Source organism: Salvelinus alpinus, chromosome 2 (assembly GCF_045679555.1).
Source record: "Salvelinus alpinus chromosome 2, SLU_Salpinus.1, whole genome shotgun sequence".
Taxonomy (NCBI): domain Eukaryota; kingdom Metazoa; phylum Chordata; class Actinopteri; order Salmoniformes; family Salmonidae; genus Salvelinus; species Salvelinus alpinus.
In genome coordinates this window covers 81022401-81043061 of record NC_092087.1, presented here as the reverse complement: position 1 = coordinate 81043061, position 20661 = coordinate 81022401, and the positions used below count along the sequence as shown (strand labels likewise).

General features: G+C 46.9%; 1 protein-coding gene across 1 annotated transcript in view; it reads right to left on the bottom strand.

Annotated features, from left to right (window-relative positions):
- Nucleotides 1-2490: 2490 nt before the first annotated feature.
- The window catches only part of LOC139567911 (B-cell lymphoma/leukemia 11A-like), a 45017-nt gene continuing 26846 nt past the window's right edge, over nucleotides 2491-20661 (bottom strand). Inside the window, exon 3 of the mRNA XM_071389516.1 lies at nucleotides 2491-7843. Within this exon, the coding sequence (XP_071245617.1) occupies nucleotides 5859-7843 (1985 nt within the window). The 3' untranslated portion in view covers nucleotides 2491-5858. The remainder of the gene's footprint in view (nucleotides 7844-20661) is intronic.

Genomic DNA, 20661 nt, shown 5'->3' with positions numbered 1-20661 from the left:
GAATACTTTCTGAAGTCCCACTATGTGCCTGCATGTCCTCAAAGAAGTCTGCATTTCTACTCTCCTCTTTGTGTGCCTGTGCCTGTGTGCCTGTGTGTGTGTGCCCCTGTATGTGTGTGTGTTTGCGAGAGCACACCAAACCCTCCCTCTCCTTCAGCCCCTGAGCGTTGTAGCCTCTAGACAAAACACAGACTTAGTTTTCTTGCTCCACCAGACCGCTGCTCTTGTTTGGGCAGAGCTCTCCTGGCCTCTCCACTCCTTCAACCTTACTGACAATCCTGACAGCTATGTGAGGTTCTCTCTCCCTCTCCCTCCCTCTGTCAGCTGTCCAGGGTGATTAGGGCTTTTATATTGTTCCAAGAACCCACTCTTCTCTTCTTCTCCTCTCCCCCTCTTCACTTCTCTCCTCTTCAGTCTGCAGCTGAAATCAGTCTCTCTTCTTCTTTTCTCTTCAGGCTACGAGACCACTACTAGGACGGACAGACAGACAGACAGACAGACAGACAGACAGACAGACAGACAGACAGACAGACAGACAGACAGACAGACAGACAGACAGACAGACAGACAGACAGACAGACAGACAGACAGACAGACAGACAGACAGACAGACAGACAGACAGATAGATAGATAGATAGATAGATAGATAGATAGATAGATAGATAGATAGATAGATAGATAGATAGATAGATAGATAGATAGATAGATAGGGAAGAGAGAAAAGGGAGAGAAAGAGAGGAACAGGGAGTGAGAAAAAGTGAGGGGACAGTTCTTTGTTTGCCTTTTCAGGGAATTAATTAACTAATAAACTGTTGCATAATGAGCTAATAAAACTTGCCTCACAACAGTGAATCTGTGTTTTGCCCGGAGGCAAGGTTGAAAATAAAGTAACAGAAATAGCATATTTAATTTCTTCAAATCCAGTTTTACAAATTAAAAAATAATCTATTAACTTGGCTTTCCATTACAAACTTTTCAAAAAATCCTAACAGAAAGAAAGTGGACAGTTGTCTTTATGAGATGTTTTCTTCTACAGGAGGGAGAGGGGATGAGAGAGAGAGAGATATGGGAAAAGTATGTCTGCTATGCATGGATTATTTGGTGGCTGGTTTTGCCTTGGCATAGCATTGTTGCTCCACTGACATTGAACTTGGGATATGGGAGACAGGGGGAAATCCTTCCCCTACCCTCCCTAAGCAAACATACACAGACACAGACACGCACACACACACACAGCACCTTCTTCCACACCACCCCCTACCCCCACCCACACACACAACACCTTCTTCCACACCACCCACTACCCCCCCCCCCCCACACACAGCACCTTCTTCCACACCACCCACTACCCCCACCACACACAGCACCTTCTTCCACACCACCCACTACCCCCACCCACACACAGCACCTTCTTCCACACCACCCACTACCCCCACCCACACACAGCACCTTCTTCCACACCACCCACTACCCCCACCCACACACACACCTTCTTCCACACCACCCAATATAGCCACCCACACACACACCTTCTTCCACACCACCCACTACCCCCACCTTCTTCCACACCACCCCCCCCCACACATCCAACTACCCCCACCCACACATCCCTACAACTCTGCTTCATCTTAACTGTCAACACCTCGCCAAAGCAGGAACCTCTATCTGTGGACTTTAATCTGGCCCTGCTCGGCAAACAGCGCGGGCTAGAACCAGAAGAGCGATTAGTCTGTCACGTCAGCCCTCCAGTCCTGGAAAAGAAAGAGGAGAGGAAATGAGGGAGGGAGATAGAGAGGGAGATAGGAGACGAGGGAGGGAGGGAGCAATGTCAAATAATGAATGTATACAAGACCTAGGAAGAGAGAGAGGGAGGGACTGAAATATAGAGGGGAGGAGCAGGAGGGAGGGAGAAAGGGAGGGAGGGACTGAGATATACAGGGAGGGACTGAGATATAGAGGGAGGGGGAGGGAGGGAGGCGGTTGGAGATATAATGCAGACACCCAGATGACCAGACAAGACCAGAGACCAGAGATAAGGGAGTTGAACTTCCACCCCGTCTGACAACGACGACTCAAGTTCAGCCGGGAAAACACACCTGGCAGACGCTATCGCACACAGACACACACACACAGACACAGACACACTCACACACACAGACACACACAAACACACTCACACACAGACACATGCATAACTCTCTATGGGTGGTGATTTGTAAGTCGCTCTGGATAAGAGCGTCTGCTAAATGACTTAAATGTAAATGTAAATGTGATGATATTCCAAGACAATGAGAGGTGTCATAGTTGTATATTAACTGCAAGTGTGTGTGTGTGTGTGTGTGTGTGTGTGTGTGTGTGTGTGTGTGTGTGTGTGTGTGTGTGTGTGTGTGTGTGTGTGTGTCCGTGTGTGGGTGTGTGCACGTTTGCATGTGTGAGTGTCATCCCAAACGAAATACCTTAGGTATTTAGGTAAACAACCAACAATTCCATAAATGTATGTAATACTTTTTATTTTTCATTTTTTCAAGACAAAATGGCTGAGTGTAGAGAATAACGCAGACAACCGTTGTTGAAAAAAGAGTGGCATCTCCAAAAGAACAAGAACTCAACAGAAGAGAGTAGAATTCCCAGAAACTGAATGGTGTGGTCAATGACATTTGGTCATTAAAAATAAATAAAAAAACATCAGATATTCAACAAGAGAGAGAAAATGTATTGATTCCTAGCTGTGTGTGACTCTGTTTTGAACAAAGTTGTGTATAGTCATAATAAATAGGGACGTCCACTGTCGGAGGCCAAGTTCAAGTTCAGTTCAGAATAATCAGCGTTTAGAACAGACAGAAAAAAAAGGCTGAAAACCGCAAACGTACCAATGTAGCATTGTCATGTACACAAAACATGTAGCCTACTTTACTTTACCAGCTCAAGCAGGCTTTTCTTTTTCCCACCCCAATCATTTCTGTTTTCATTAGAAATGTTTTGCAAATGAGATTTACCACTTTAAAAAACCCATAAAGCACCATGTACTGTTTAGCAATGAAAAATAGATTTAAAATAAAACCGCTAAATTGATTTCCAGATTGATCAGTTGACTGCATAATGACTAGAATAGTTCTTAATTCATTGATATGACTGGAATGTGGTCAGGTGGTCGAGAGGAAAGGACAGTCAAAAGTTACACTACCAAGAACCCAACAATAGCTTGTATTACTGCATATAAAATGGCAGGAGAGGAAAAGATATATTAAAAAAACGAAAATAAAAGATATATACAACCACCTGTGTTACCATGTTGTGGCGCATTCTGACGGGACTGCTTGAAAAAGCCATTACATGGCTTCTCTTATCCATAGAATGCCACAACGTGTCAATTTTCAAAAACATACTTAATTTTTGTTCAAGCATACAAATGATTCACACTATAATAGTATTATCCTGCCAAATTAAGAAAATATATACGGTGGCAGCTTGTTGGGCGTTTTTTTTTCAACTACTGAAAAGAGTACATTGAAACCTTTTAAAGAGAACAAGCGAACAGTTAAAAATACAGGCTTCAACATAAATACTAGAAGTGCCTACACTAAGTGAACATTAATTTCAAATACCATTCTAAATACAGGAAAGAGTAGACCGTAAATGTGTATTTTAGCATAGGAACATGAGTGTGCATTTTCCTATGTTTTTTAAGTTCTCTCTATATATTCACATATAATCATAAAATCTCTCGCCGATGAAAATGTTGTTTAACCTGAAGACCTGTGTATAGCAAAAAGGCAAAAAGATGAGTCATGTTCATTTCATATTCTTAATATAGTGATCAAATCTTGAGCATAATCATCAAGATTTAACGAGAAACCCCAAAAATATAATCAAAACAAACTTAAATAAAGTCTCCCCTAAAGATATTGAAGTGTTACATTAAAAAACAGAGTTTTATTCATTTTTATAAAATTTGTAGTAGGAAAAAAAATCTTGCCCTATTTGAGCAGCAAGGTTTCTTTCTTTCTTTCTGAAGCAGGAGGGAGTATGGCGGTTCCTGCATTGATACTGTATTACCCAGAGGCCCCAAAAACTGCTAGGCCCCCTGGGAAACAAAATGGCTGGCGACGGTTTCTCGTTTCACTCTTATCTGCATGAAGCAATGACACCACATCAATCGGTCTGCATTAGAGCAAAGTTTTCCCTTGAGTGTCCACCTGTAAACTGGGAAAATTGAACAGTGCACATATTTCATCCTGGGAAAAGGCCCAGTTCTTATTATTTTATACTCAACCGACTGTACCTCCGATTAGAGAGACAGATACAGGATCCAAGGCAGAGTGACAAGTGCTTTACCAACAACATTATGAAAGGGGGGTTGATGCAAGTCTGTAAAATAAAAAGAACAGCGGTGAGGTCTAACGTGTCAACTCAAAGAGCACAAAACGATGTGAAAGATTCAAATTATGTCAAAATCGAGCGGGGGATGTGTTTTACTGAATACACTTCTCAAAATTGTCCTTAAATTAAAAAAAACTTTTTTTCCAATATTAATTAGTTTAAGAGGCAACATTTCAGCTTTTAGGAAATCTGATATTACATGTGGAAAAAAAGAAATAAGAGCTTATTAAAAAGCTTATAATGCATTTAGAAATTATGAATTGATCACAATCTGGTCATTCCTTGCCCCCAACCCCACCCCCTTTTCAAAATCAGCCTGACATGTCAGAACTAAGAAAAACAAGTCTTCAGGTGCCCAGCCGCCACAGCAACACACTGTCATGGCCGACTCACTGAAGATCCCAGCAACAAGGACAACAACATAGTTTTGTGCTACTTACAAAAAACTGTAAAACCTTTCATTTCAAAACAAAACACTCTAACACATTAAGAGCTTAAGTTTACAGAATTATAACAACTCTTTATTACATTTAGTACCCCTATGTAAGGTACCAAACAAAACACAAATAAAACCCTTTATATAAACACCACATAATCCCCAAATAGCATGTAGCTAGCATGCCAGTAAACAGAATGAGCATCTGAAGTATATTATACAATGAGTCAGGCAGATAAAATGATTTACCAGAAATATATATTTTTTGTTTCAACTGGTTCCTTGTGTTTCGCTGGGTCACGGAGGACGATGTCATATTGTACAGGTGCCTGATGCAAGAACCTGTTGTTCCCCGTTAAACACATGTCCGCTAGCTACCGTTTGTAGCTGAACCTCCGAGCTTATAGCAAAAAGGAGGATTAACTAATGCAGGTAAAATATTCCAAGGCACAATTTTTTTGCTTTTTCAAACGATAACTACTCATTTCAAATTGACCACCACTATATCTTCTGAAAGAAAATGTTATGTCGCTAAGTGGCTACCGAGGCAAACCCAATTGATATTTTTCACCCAGTAATGGACAGAAAATATTTTGAAAAGACCAGTCAAAATTTGACCCTGCTTTTTGTAGTTAAGGGTTAGACCATTCACACTGCCCACCATGTTTCCAACACCAAACTGTACAAGATATGTAAAACAGTATGTATATGCAGCACGGGGGTTTTCTTCCTCTAATCTTTTTCTTTTTTAAAAATCAAAAGTACCAACCAACAGCAACACAATTACAACCAACCAATGAAGGACAATTTTCTCTAAGTAGCCAAAACACACTGAGCATGCCGTCCAGTTACAAAAGTACAAAACATGTAAATTATTGCACAATAGAAAGGCTCAAAAGTTTTTGTGTCCGATGCAATAGTATTGCCCCAAATATGGATCAGCTTTTTCAAAGGTACAGGGTTTTTGACTGGTGTCTAACCCCTGTCAGTCTCCCCACCTTTTGCCATGATTCAGCGAATCAGGGAGCTGCCCTGCCTCCCCTACTCAGTCTTAATTTCCAGGTTGGTTGGCATGGGTTGATCGCTGTGCCACTTCTTCATGTGTTTCTCTAGAGTGCTGTACACACTGAAAGGCATATGGCAGATTTCACATTTATAAACGTCCTTGCCCATCTGGCCGTGGGTCTTCATGTGGCGAGTGAGCTTGCTGCTCTGGGCGCAGGCGTAGCTGCACAGGTCGCACTTGTAGGGCCTCTCTCCCGTGTGGCTGCGCCGGTGCACTGTCAGGTTGCTGCAGTTCTTGAAGATCTTGCCGCAGTACTCGCACGTGTCGCTCCGCCGGCTGCCATCCTTGGAGCTGGGGCGCCCGCCACTCCCTGACAGGTGGGGGGTGCTGGCCCCACTCCCCGTCCCGCTGTGGCCCGAGGCCCCGCAGCCGCCATCCAGCTCCTCGGGAGGCGTGGAGTAGCGCAGGCTACCGTTCTCGGAGGAGTGCTCAGAGGATGTGGCGAAGGGCGATTGTCTGGTGGAGTACTCTCCAAAGCTGAGTAAGGGGTCCTTGAGTTGTCGGGAGGCGGCATAGCCGGCCAGCCACTGGGAGTAGACGTTATCTGTGTTGGGGATGGTGGGCGTGGGAGGATCCAGTTCTTTCTCCACCTTGATACGCTTGGTCATGGTGCTGAGGGACCTGGGGCTCCCCATCAGGAGTTTCCTGGTCAGGGCCTCATTAGAGAGAGGACCCAGGCCATTGGCCGTTGGGGTGGTGCCACAGACCTCGTCGGCCCGGTCTGACTCCAGGGCCAAGTCCTCTTCACAGGCGTCCCGGGGAGTGCTCCGTCGGTGGGGATGGGAGTGGGGGTGGAGGGCCTGGCTGTTCTGGTGGTGCCGGGCCCCTTCTAACAGCAGGCTGAAATGATAATCGTTCTTCTCACCTTCCTCAGTCTCCATCTCTTCCTCTGCCTCCTCTCCTTCTTCCTCCTCTTCCTCCTCTTCTTCGTCATCTCCCTCTTCCTCTTCATCTCCCTCCTCCTCCTCTTCTTCTTCCTCCTCCTCACCATTCTCAAGCAGCCCGTTGTTCTCGCTCTTGAACTTGGCCACCACGGACTTGAGGGCGCTGGTAGCGCTACCCACCAGGTTGCTGGTGCCTGGGTCGGGTGAGCTGGCGGTGGACAGGCCGTCATTCGACTTGGCGTTGAGGGAGTTTTTCTGAGAGTGCGTCTTCATGTGGCGCTTCAGCTTGCTGGCCTGGGTGCAGGCGTGGTTGCACAGGTGGCATTTGTAGGGCTTCTCTCCTGTGTGGCTGCGCCGGTGCACGATCAGGTTGCTCTGGAACTTGAAGGTCTTCCCGCAGAACTCGCACGACTTGGCCTTGAGCGGCGTGGTAGGCTGGGCCGGGTTGGGGGTGGAGCGGAAGCCAGACGATGGCGACTGGGAGGTGGAGAGGGGAGGCGTGGCTGAGAAGGGGGGCTTGGAGCCCGGCTGGAAGGGCTGCAGCAGCCGTTGCATAGTGCTGGGCTTGTTGGGCGACAGGGGTGGGGAGGCCCCCGTGGGGTTACCCGCCAGCTCCCGCAGTCTCCTTGAGAAGTCCATGGCAGGTGGTGGATCCAGGACCACTGAGTTGAGCCGCATCACCCTGTCGAAGGCGCTCGGGTGATGGGTGGCCAGCGCCAGGTTCTCCGGGCTCAGGTGGTGCCGTGGAGGCGGACTAAACAGAGGAGGCGTCCGGGGATAGCGCCCCTCGTGGGGGACAGAGGTGGCCCCTTCCCGGCCAGACCCGGACCCAGGCAATCTCAGCAGACTGAAGGGGCTCCCATCGGCCAGGTGGACACCGTGGAGGGGGGGCTGGGAGGTGCAGTCACCCCCCATCCCGGGCGGGGCGGCTACCCTGGGGGTGAGGGGGCTGCCTGGCTCGCTCTCCAGATAGATGCGGAAGCCGTGGGTGTTCTGGGCGTGCTGGAGCAGGAACCAGGCACTGCTGAACGGATGTTTGCAGGTCGTACACGTGTAACTACTGGGCTCATCCTTATCTGTGAATAGGAGAGAGAAAGAAGAAGGGTTACTTGGCTGAAAGAGAATGAGGACCTCTAGGATTGCTAGACCGTAACACTTCATATTTCAGTTCGACACCAAAGATATCCATTTTATTTGATAAATAATTCAGCTTCAGTTTTTACTAGCTTAATTAATACACTGAGATTTAAACCTGCATTCAATTACACAGCCCATCTAAAACAACACCAGCAACGAGATCTCAATCAGTGTATACAATTTACACAGACGAGGAGGTAATTAGGAATATTTTAAACAATAATTGAATTTCAATGGCCCTTGCACGATGACCTGAGATTTGCCTGACAATGCGTTTGTAATCTCGTTAAACACACTCAACCATCCTCCATAGATGTGTTTAGAGAATTAAAGGGGCTAAAGTAGAACATGTATCTGATGCTGGCACATTTACATTTCACATTTGAGTCATTTAGCAGATACTATTAGCGAGAGCGACTTACAGTTAGTGCATTCATCTTAAGATAGATAAGTGGGACAACCACAGCCATAGTAAGTACATTTCTCCTAAATAAAGTAGCTAACTGCAAAGTCAGAGCTAGTAAGGGGGGGAAAAGTTAATGAAATACTTTATATATATATATATATATATATATATATATATATATATATATATACAGTACCAGTCAAAAGTTTGGACACACCTACTCATTCCAAGGTTTTTCTTTATTTTCACTATTTTCTACATTGTAGAATAATAGTGAAGACATCAAAACTATGAAATAACACATATGGAGTAACCAAAAAAGTGTTAAACAAACGAAAATATATTTTATATTTGAGATTCTTCAAAGTAACCAGCTTCATGAGGTAGTCACCTGAAATGCATTTCAATTAATTGTTAAAAGTTAATTTGTGGATTTTCTTTCCTTCTTAATGCGTTTGAGCCAATCAGTTGTGTTGTGACAAGGTAGGGGTGGTATACAGAAGATAGCCCTATTTGGTAAAAGACCAAGTCCATATTATGGCAAGAACAGCTCAAATAAGCAAAGAGCAACGTCAGTCCATCATTACTTTGAGACATGAAGGTGAGTCAATCCGGAAAATTTCAAGAACTTGGAAAGTTTCTTCAAGTGCAGTCGCAAAAACCATCAAGCGCTATGATGAAACTAGCTCTCATGAGGACTGCCACAGGAAAGGAAGACCCAGAGTTACCTCTGCTGCAGAGGATAAGTTCATTAGAGTTACCAGCCTCAGAAATTGCAGCCCAAAAAAATGCTTCACAGAGTTCAAGCAACAGACACATCTCAACATCAACTGTTCAGAGGAGACTGTGTGAATCAGGTCTTCATGGTAGAATTGCTGAAAAGAAACCACTACTAAAGGACACCAATAAGAAGAAGAGACTTGCTGGAGCCAAGAAACACGAGCAATGAACATTAGACCGGTGGAAAGCGATCCTTTGGTCTGATGAGTCTAAATGTTTGATTTTGTCTCCAACCGACATGTCTTTGTGAGACGCAGAGTAGGCGAATGGATGATCTCCGCATATGTGGTTCCCACCGTGAAGCATGGAGGAGGAGGTGTGATGGTGTGGGGGTGCTTTGCTGGTGACACTGTCGGTGATTTATTTAGAATTCAAGGCACACTTAACCAGCATGGCTACCACAGCATTCTGCAGCGATACGCCATCCGATCTGGTTTTCGCTTAGTAGGACGATCATTTTTTCAACAGGACAATGACCCAACAGACCTCCAGGCTGTGTAAGGGCTATTTGACCAAGAAGGAAAGTGATGGAGTGCTGCATAAGATGACCTGGCCTTCACAATCACCCTGCCTCAACCCAGTTGAGAAGGTTTGGGATGATTTGGACCACCACAGAGTGAAGGAAAAGCAGCCAACAAGTTCTCAGCATATGTAGGAACTCCTTCAAGACTGTTGGAAAAGCATTCCAGGTGAAGCTGGTTGAGAGAATGCCAAGAGTGTGCAAAGCTGTCATCAAGGCAAAGGGTGGCTACTTTGAAGAATCTCAAATATAAAATATATTTGGATTTGTTTAACACTGTTTTGGTTACTACATGATTCCATATGTGTTATTTCATAGTTTTGATGCCTTCACTATTATTCTACAATGTAGAAAAAAGTAAGAATAAAGAAAACCCTTGAATGAGTCGGTGTGTCCAAACTTTTGACTGGTACTGTATATATATATATATATATATTAGCACTGGTGTTAAAAAAAATGGATAGTTTCATCTCTAAAAGAAAACACACAAGAAAGGAGAGAGCCAGAGAATGATTTGAGGCTGGTGCTATGAAAATGCATTTCATGTATTATTATTCTATACGGGATAGTTTCATGGTTTACAGCTTTATTTGAAATCCTCTCAGGTGAATAGAAAAGAAGAATAGAGAAAGGAGAAGTGAGATATGCAAAGTAAGCAGCACATTCTCTACACCACTCCTCAAATGTGCCTCTTCTCCTTCATCTCTGCTTTCATTTCTTCTCTCCTTTTCTTTCTTATCCTTTTTTCTGTTTTGTTTTATCTGTCAGGCAGGCAGGCAGCCAGGCAGGCAGGCAGGCAGGCAGGCAGGCAGGCAGACAGACACTTAACCAAAAACATGAATGTGCTGCCAGCTATAAAGATTAGCCATTGCTAAGATGGCGGACGGGGCAGAAGCCCAGCCTTGCTGTACCCCACTGTGGCTGTGGAGGCTAAGGGTGAGAAGGACACTGTGCAGGCTGGGCTCCTGCTGCTAGAGCAGCCTGAAGGAGGAGAAGAAGAATGCGGTGAAAAACAGATTCTCACGTGTCTCCCTCCCTGGCGCTCTCATGCCAATTCCACTTAAAGAGTCACTATTTGATATGTACGGCCGTTGTCAATGATATAGCTATACCCATTGATCCATTCATCCCTCAGCTTTATAGCAAACTGAGTGGAGCTGCCGTTTTGTTGTTTTTCAAATTAAGGGGTGGGCCTTTAAAGGCCAGCAAGCAACGGGGAAATGTGCACCCAATCAAAGGCAGCTCCAGAGAACCTTTATTTTTTCCCTGAAAAGAGATCTGGGGGGCTGGCAAATTATGGATCATTACAATCTGCAAAAATTACAGTTAATTGCTGCCACCTGCAAGGGGCTCTGACCTCCTATGGATTTTTTCCATCATAAAAAGGCAATTTGCCCACGTTCTGCCTTTCCACATATACTCACATATAAAAATGCACTGCGTTTTCTGGGGGTCATTATATTGGCTGAAGTAGTGGGGTATAGCAGCCTATACATCTTATGTATTTCCAACATGTTTTCTTACTGAATGAAACCAAAGACCCACATTACTCTTAAAACGTTCATTTACAACCAAGCTTTGTTGTCGAGTTCTGCTTGGATTCTACGGCGATCTGCAACCCTGCCCTGACAACACGTGCCACCCTACAGTCTCCCTGTGTGGGGAAACGGATAGAAATGCTGCTGTTATTGAAAAGGACGAGGCAGGAAGAGAACGGCTCACGTGGCGTATACACCTCTTCCTCCGAGGCTTACACCTGTCTATCTGCCGGAGGAGGAGGATCGAGGCACAAGCGTGGGGTAGCGCGGCGTGAAGGTGCCAGGCATGAAGGTGCCATTCGTAATGGCTGCCTGAGACGACAGTCGTGAAGGACAGCGGAGCGCCACAACACGGCCGGCCCCTAAATCATTTGCCTATACATCAAAAACATCCATCTCTCGCTGTGCAATCATCTGGTCCAGATGACGTTTGAAACCTCCCTGCTCACGGGACGACAACACAGAACAGTGTGAATAATTGATGCCCTCGTCATATTGATTGGCACCGAGCCAGACCAATGTGACGTACCCATTCCCACCCGCCTGTCCGGCAGACACACAACAACAAATAGAAGATATCTGAATTGGCCTTGACTAGACTATGGGTGCTTCTCAAATGGCACTCTATTCCCTATATAGTTGTGACCAGGGCCCATAGGGGGCCATTTGGCACGCAGCCTATCCCTCTCTAATGATCCTGGCTCAAAGGGAAGGACAGCGTGTGAGGAAGCAGAGAAACACGTCCCGACAGGGCATTTGATGGCCTTGAAGATTATAAAAATGGAAGGAATATGTGAGCTTGGGGGAATTATCTTCTAAAATCGTCTCTGGTCTTCTCTAGTCCTCCAACGGAAGGAAAAAGAAGAGAGCCCTTTCAGCGAGCGGTCTCTAGATTCTAGAAGCTCTAAAGCTAAACCTAAGTCGAGGTCCCTTTGAAATAGGACCAGGAGAGGAGAGACTGGGCTGAAACCAAGGCTGGGGAGAAGGCTTACGGAGATGGGGGGAGGGGAGGAGAGAGAGAGAGAGAGAGAGAGAGAGAGAGAGAGAGAGAGAGAGAGAGAGAGAGAGAGAGAGAGAGAGAGAGAGAGAGAGAGAGAGAGAGAGAGAATAAAAGAGAGAGACGGAGAGAGAAAGAGAGATAGAGAATAGAAGAGACAGAGAGAGGGAGCGCGAGAGAGCAAGAAAGAAAGAACGAAAAGAGGAAGAACAGAAAGGGAGGATAACAAGCCTACCAAGGACATTGCAGCCCGTCGCAACACAAAGCAGACGAGGGCTATTACAGTGTCTCCCTCTGTACGACGCACTGCTATCACCAGAGAATATGATCCGCAGCCATGCAAAGAGCACAAGGACAAATGGGAAAGGACATGTTAAACAACAAGATATTGCCCATATGGCCCATTCGGCAGGATCACATGTATTCCAATACTGTCTCAGCCAGTCAGACAGAAGGAGACTAGGCCGGGCTAGACAAAGCAATAGTGATGGGATGCTTATAAACAGTCTAGTCTAGGGGGGTACTGCAGCCTGCAGCCACTTTGTACACGCAGATCCAGACCCTCTCATTGTTCCCCTGCTGCAATATGCACCTCCACACCCCCTGCTCCCAACTCTCCGCCCCCGTAACCCCTCACCCCCCCTACACTAGTGTCAATCCCAGCCAGACCCCTCCACCCCAACTGAACCCCCACCACTCAAACACAGCGACACACAAACAACAGCCGTTGGCTGCAATCAACAATGACCTTGAGCCCTGAGGTAACAAGTTCACAACGCCACGGTAACAACTGTCCGTCCTCAAGCCAACTTTCTACTGTTCCTACAAGGACTTGACTTTTCCACCATTTTGTTTTGTTTTTGACCAACTCCTGCTAAGGCTCTCCTCCTTCCTCCCGACCGTCCCAACTGGCTCTCACAGATATCGGTCATTGAGGTAATGGAGGAATGTTGTTGTAGGATTAGCAAGGCATCGGAGGAGGAGAGAGAGAGCCAGGAGAACACTGTATGTCAGCTCAGCCATTTTGGACTTCCACCTGGAAAGTGATTATACTAATAACGGTCCCTGACAATATTCCTAAGTGTTTATGGGTGTTGGTAGGAGTGATCGGGGAGGATATGGAGACCTCTTCAGAGTGCTGTGATAGAAAGTGTTCATGTGTCTACTAGTCTGTTCATGTCATTCGTGGATTCATGGACAGAGACTGGTGATGGAGGAGGATGGGGAAGTCCAGTCTGCCCTTAGCCATCCCATGTGTGTGTGTGTGTGTGTGTGTGTGTGTGTGTGTGTGTGTGTGTGTGTGTGCCCTCTCTCCATCAGTATTCACCCCAACGCGGTGGGTCCCAGCTGGTCACGGCCCTGATCGCTCTCACACACACACACACACACACACACACACACACACACACACACACACACACACACACACACACACACACACACACACACACACACACACACACACACACACACACACACACACACACACACACACACACACACACACACACACACACACACACTGTTGCCTTTGTCCCAGGCCAGACTACTTTGTGGTGAGCCACTGGCCACCAACAAAGAGCCTGTTTGACCAACACTTGCTCTGAAACAAAGCCTGATGCAGGAAATGCGGCTTACCAAGGAGAAAACACAGTGAGGGAGAAGAGAGAAGGGGAGAGCTAACCCTGTTCTGACAAACATTCCGTCCGACATTAGGGTGACAACAGCAAGGTCCAGTCAGACGGCTAACCCACTGACTACACACATCAAACGGAAAAAAGAGAGTCTGAGAGAAAGAAAAAAAAAGAGAGAGAGAGCAAGAGCAGAAAAAGACAGACTAGACACCCCACAAGGAAAGAAAAGTCAGAGAGAGAGAGAGACCGAGACAAAGACAAAGAAAACTTGGCTGGCATGAAGGGAGATTTACTGTGAGATAACTGACTGCGTGAAGCCTGGTGGTCTTTGGTTTGGGCACTAGCTCCGTCTAGCTGTGTACTGTGCCAGTAAGTAATGTGTTCTGTGTTGGTTAGACTCTCAAATCACTTTCATACTTATTACCTTTCCACAGTCATGAAAGATGACAGGAGCAGCCAGGACCGGGACTGTGTTTCTCTGACCCACTAGAACCATTAGAGACAGATGATAGGAGCAGCCAGGACCGGGACTGTGTTTCTCTGACCCACTAGAACCATTAGAGACAGATGATAGGAGCAGCCAGGACCGGGACTGTGTTTCTCTGACCCACTAGAACCATTAGAGACAGATGATAGGAGCAGCCAGAACCGGGACTGTGTTTCTCTGACCCACTAGAACCATTAGAGACAGATGACAGGAGCAGCCAGGACCGGGACTGTGTTTCTCTGACCCACTAGAACCATTAGAGACAGATGACAGGAGCAGCCAGGACCGGGACTGTGTTTCTCTGACCCACTAGAACCATTAGAGACAGATGATAGGAGCAGCCAGGACCGGGACTGTGTTTCTCTGACCCACTAGAACCATTAGAGACAGATGATAGGAGCAGCCAGAACCGGGACTGTGTTTCTCTGACCCACTAGAACCATTAGAGACAGATGATAGGAGCAGCCAGAACCGGGACTGTGTTTCTCTGACCCACTAGAACCATTAGAGACAGATGACAGGAGCAGCCAGAACCGGGACTGTGTTTCTCTGACCCACTAGAACCATTAGAGACAGATGATAGGAGCAGCCAGAACCGGGACTGTGTTTCTCTGACCCACTAGAACCATTAGAGACAGATGACAGGAGCAGCCAGGACCGGGACTGTGTTTCTCTGACCCACTAGAACCATTAGAGACAGATGACAGGAGCAGCCAGGACCGGGACTGTGTTTCTCTGACCCACTAGAACCATTAGAGACAGATGATAGGAGCAGCCAGGACCGGGACTGTGTTTCTCTGACCCACTAGAACCATTAGAGACAGATGATAGGAGCAGCCAGGACCGGGACTGTGTTTCTCTGACCCACTAGAACCATTAGAGACAGATGACAGGAGCAGCCAGGACCGGGACTGTGTTTCTCTGACCCACTAGAACCATTAGAGACAGATGGCTACAGAGGACAAATTCACTGTATGCACACACTGCACAATAGACAGAGCCGAGAGGGAGAGATGAAAAAGTGTGTCTGTCTGATTGTGTGTGCTTGTGTGTTCTTCTAAGAGTCTCAGTGTGTGTGAATTCCATTCATATATGAGTGTGTGTGTTTTCTGTGTCTGTCCGCTTCCTTTCCCTACCCCTGGACCACTCCATCTCCAGTCGGTTGAACTCTGTTTGAACTGACCAGAAAGGACATCCATCTACATGACCCCCTGTCTCTCCCTAGCCCAGTCAGAGTGCTCCTTGCTCAGGCATCTCTCGGTCCGACTGCCCCTGTAATGGGTCTGGTCTGTTTGTTCTCCTGTGTAGATCATTATATGCTATCTTCTGCTTACTGAGAGCTGTGGTGTGTGTGTGTGTGTGTGTGTGTGTGTGTGTGTGTGTGTGTGTGTGTGTGTGTGTGTGTGTGTGTGTGTGTGTGTGTGTGTGTGTGTGTGTGTGTGTGTGTGTGTGTGTGTGTGTGTGTGTGTGTGTGTATCCTCCCAGCCTTCCAGCTTCTCGTGGCCTCGCCAGTCTGCAGGTCCCTGCCTGTAGATGCCCCCTAGCCCTAACCCCCACTACCCCCTATCCTAAACACCCTCTCCTCTCCTCCTCTTCACCTCCGCTCCTCCTCTTCTTCTCTCCTTCTCTCAACACTGTCTGGGCCCTCCAGTGAGAGGTTGTTACAGTGATTGCTGACCTACTGCATGAAGTGCTCAAAGGGGCCCCCTCCCTTAGACAGAAATACACAACTAGATGGAGGGAAACATCTATTTACAGCTATTCCCTCATTGATATCAGCAGAGCTGTGTGTGTTTCCAATGGGCAATCCATACGTCCACTCTAGTCTCCAATGTCTAGTCTTTCAGCGTTGTTCATCTCTGCTCTCTCTCCCTAAGATACATAGCCTAGCCCGCCTGGGATGTCGTCCAAAAATATCCCGACTTGATTAAGTCTTCTCATCTGCAGTACCTGTAGAATAATGTATTGAAACAGACACATGGCAGTTTGGGCTTTCCCTGGTATCTCCTTTCATTTATGTTGTCCATCCACTCTGCTTGACTTTAAGGACAAACTTGTTGACAATGACAATGTTAAGGACATTATCATTGTCCATGATAGACAGTGTCTAATGCAAATGTTTATGTTATGTCATTGATTGGCTCGTTAACTGTACTGGTTTAAACCTCATGACCCAGAGGTCTATTTACCGTACCATGATGTCTTTCTTATGACTGACACACACACACACAAACACACACACACAGCACACACACACACACACACACACACACACACACACACACACACACACACACACACACACACACACACACACACACACACACACACACAGACACACACAACTCCCTCCGCTCCCACTGTGTGTGAGAGGATCCCTCCAGGCTGAGCAAACACTTCTGTCTGTCTGGTTCCGGTTTCTCACTCAATTCAATTCAAAGGGCTTTATTGGCATGGGAAACATATGTTTACATTGCCAAAGCAAGTTAAATAGATCATAAACAAAAGTGAAATAAGCAATAAAAGATTTACAGTAAACATTACCCTCACAAAAGTTTCAAAGAAATAGAGACATTTCACATTGTTGTCTATTGGCAGTGTTGTAATGACGTGCAAATAGTTAAAGTACACAAGGGGAAATAAATTAACATAAATATGGGTTGTATTTACAATGGTGTTTGTTCTTCACTGGTTGCCCTTTTCTTGTGGCAGCAGGTCACAAATCTTGCTGCTGTGATGGCACACTGTGGTCTTTCACCCAATCGATATGGGAGTTAATCAAAATTGGATTTGTTTTCGAATTCTTTGTGGGTCTGTGTAATCTGAGGGAAGTACGGGTCTCTAATATGGTCATACATTTGGCAGGAGGTTAATAACTCTCTCTTTCTCTCTCACTCTCTCTCTTTCTCTATCCCTACTCCCTACTTTCATCTCTCTCTCTCTCTCTCTCTCTCTCTTTCACACACACTCTCTCTCCCTCCCTCTCTCTCTCACTCTGTACCCCTCCACTGATACTTACTCTCACTCTATCTACTCTCCCACACGCCAGCATACTCCCCTGATCCTCCTCCCTTCTTTCTATACCAGTATTTTCTTATATTTCTGGTGACAGCACTGAGAAGGGTAGGTCTCCCTCTCTCTCGCTCTGTCTCTCTCCATCTCCTCTTGCTCTGTTTTCCCTCTGGAGCCCTCTACCCTTGGCCTCAAGCCACCCTGCCCTCCCAGCCACCTACTCTCCACTCCCGGTAAAGCCTGACTCTAAAACCTTCCATCAGGGTTAGGGAGGAGGAGAGAACTATACAGGTGTTTTCTATTTTCCTCCCCCTCTGCTCCCCCTCTCCACCCCCTCTCCATGCCCGCTGATCTAACTCACTTCACTGGAAATAATATTCCAAGAAGAAGACATAAGCTCATACAGGCCTAACCGAATGGACTGGGTCGTTCACAGGACGGCGGGAGAGAGGGGGAGGAAGAGAGGGAGGGGGGAGGAAGGGAGGGAGGGAGAGAGTGGGAAGGGAAAAGAAGGGAGGGAGTGAGAGAGAGAGAGAGAGAGAGAGAGAGAGAGAGAGAGAGAGAGAGAGAGAGAGAGAGAGAGAGAGAGAGAGAGAGGGTGAAGTATTCCAGATGTGTTTCCTTCTCCCTCTGACCATCGTCCCCATCGGACAAGGTAGGAAGCCATTACTCGCCAAGTCCGCGCTCATTCTCACAAGGATCTGGACGAAGGAGAACGTGGCTATCAGAACAATCTGACCTTTCTAAAGGGGGAAAGCTCAATGTCTTTTCTACACTGGCCCAACATTTAGTCATGACCAGACAAAGGTTGCTTCAGACACCTTGTTACTGTATGTTTCCCTCGCTCTCTCTGGGCACATTGAGGCGCGAGACAACCAGTTGCTTGGAAAGGTCATGTGAGACGCGGCCAATCAGAGGAGCCCGTTCGAGCATGTGACGCCCCAAGGCATTGTGGGGGAATGGGGTAGAATGAAAGAAAATGGGACAGAAGACAACGAGACCAGTGTGTCGGAGGAGTCGCCCGCAGCGTCCTTAAACACGCTACCCATCTGCTGTGTTCCGACTGCGGTTACACGGTGGTCACAGTGTGGTCAGCTGGTTAAATAGTTCAAGGTCTATCGTCGTCAATAGATGGACTCTGCTGCTGCTCTGCGGTTAAGGTTAGTCCAAGGTCAAACTCAACCAGGATAATAACTCTTAGTGAAGTAAAGCAGAGACGAGAAAGCTGAGTGTCTGTCTATAATGCAGGAACATAGTAAGTATTTCATTGGATGTAGTAAAGAGTTGGATTTCTTTCCTCTAATCGGGTTTAAATCAAACTGTCTTGAATCACATGTCATACCAGACATCTATTCCAGAGTAACACCGCTCACGAAGACACCGTCAAATCTCAAGCAGTGTGTATGTAGAGATAGCAAGACCAGCATACTGAGCCCACATAATGTCCCACTCCCATCCAACACCCCTGCTGCCGTTTAATCCTAACTTATTCATAAAGGACTTGAGGGAAACGGCACAAGAACCCGAAAACGAGTTCCAAACGGTATTAAAATTGCACAATCGCCTCCTGTTCAACAAGCCACAACCCCCCCCCCCCCCCAAGTCGTAGACAATAGCAGGAAGAGACACACAGCGCACTTTCGGAAGGGGTCATGCCCGCTCGACGCTGACCTACAAACCGTTTTGTGTCGGCTTGTGCCAAGACAAGTTCACCGTTCGAACCCACGCGCGTCCTTCTCCGCGCTTTCTGTCGCACTCCATCTGAAAGCCCACTTACTGTGAAGAGGAGCGCTGGAAAAGAGGGATGGAAAGGAGGGGTGCACGGGAAGCAGTAAACGCCATACATGTAACGTTTACCCTCAATAACAGTCTGTAAGATGGATGGGCCATACGCTTGGCCAAGGCAGCCCACGCTCCCCACTATTCTTCATCTCAGGGCCTTGCCGTACCAGATTCCATGCAGTCTCTCTCTTAATTAGACGCATGTGGTCGAAGACTCTAATCTATGCCATGCCACAGTACTGTGTAGACTAGAGCAGAGCAGGGCTCCAACTCACCAAGCGCCTGATCTAGGATCAGGTCCCCTCCTCTTATTCATTATGACGGAAAAGGCAAACCTGATCCTAGATCAGAACTCTTATTCAGAGACGCTGTGTTGAATACAGGCCCTGGGCAGAGCCAGGGAGGAGAAAGGGCGGGCGCTAGGACCCGTGGAGTTGAAATGGCCCACTGTCACCACCTCTCTCATTTCTACCACAGCCTGGCCTGAAGTGGGTCTGCTTTGCATAAGCAGATGTACTTGATAGACGTTATTTTGTGATGCGGCTAAGAGTCACAGGCAGCACTGCATTTTGAATCCTCAAATTCACTAAACATGTTGGTATTCACCTCGGGTTACAGTATGTTTTCAGCTAAATACATTGGATGCGATGCTACCAAGCTTTGTTCGAGCTACGTGGAATCTAGCCAGGCTATTCCCAGAGAGTCTCTTCTCCTCATTCCTCATGCCTAGGCACACTATAACACCAACTCCAATGAGTTAATAAGAATTAAATAGGTAGCCCCACCAGCCTGGAAGTTGGTTCCCTGTAGCCAGCTGGAGCCTATAAATGGTGATTTTAACAAGGCAAGGGCCTAAGATCTCAAACCGTGCTGGAATGTTACCTGTGAACCCGTGCCAACAATCTGTCCCAAGGCCCTATAGATAACCACAAGGCAGAGAAGTGTATAGCAGTAGAGCAGCCCAGAACTAAGGGAGGGCAGAGGGGACGAGAGGAGGGGCCGAGAGAGAGGGCCGAGAGAGGGGGCAGAGAGAGAGGGCCGAGAGAGAGGGCCGAGAGAGAGGGCAGAGAGAGAGGTCCGAGAGAGAGGGCAGAGAGAGAGGGCAGAGAGAGAGGGCAGGGAGAGAGGGCAGAGAGAGAGGGCAGAGAGAGAGGGCAGAGAGAGAGAGGGCAGAGAGAGAGGGCAGGGAGAGAGGGCAGAGAGGGAGGGCAGAGGGGTATGAAAGCTATTTCTAAGTAAACACACGTGTGCAGCCGCCTCACCCACACAACAAACCTAAACAGAGAGTACACAGTGGCAGAATACCTGACCACTGTGACTGACCCAAACTTAAGGAAAGCTTTGACTATGTACAGACTCAGTGAGCATAGCCTTGCTATTGAGAAAGGCCGCCGTAGGCAGACATGGCTCTCAAGAGAAGACAGGCTATGTGCTCACTGCCCACAAAATGAGGTGGAAACTGAGCTGCACTTCCTAACCTCCTGCCCAATGTATGACCATATTAGAGAGACATATTTCCCTCAGATTACACAGATCCACAAAGAATTTGAAAACAAATCCAATTTTGATAAACTCCCATATCTACTGGGTGAAATTCCACA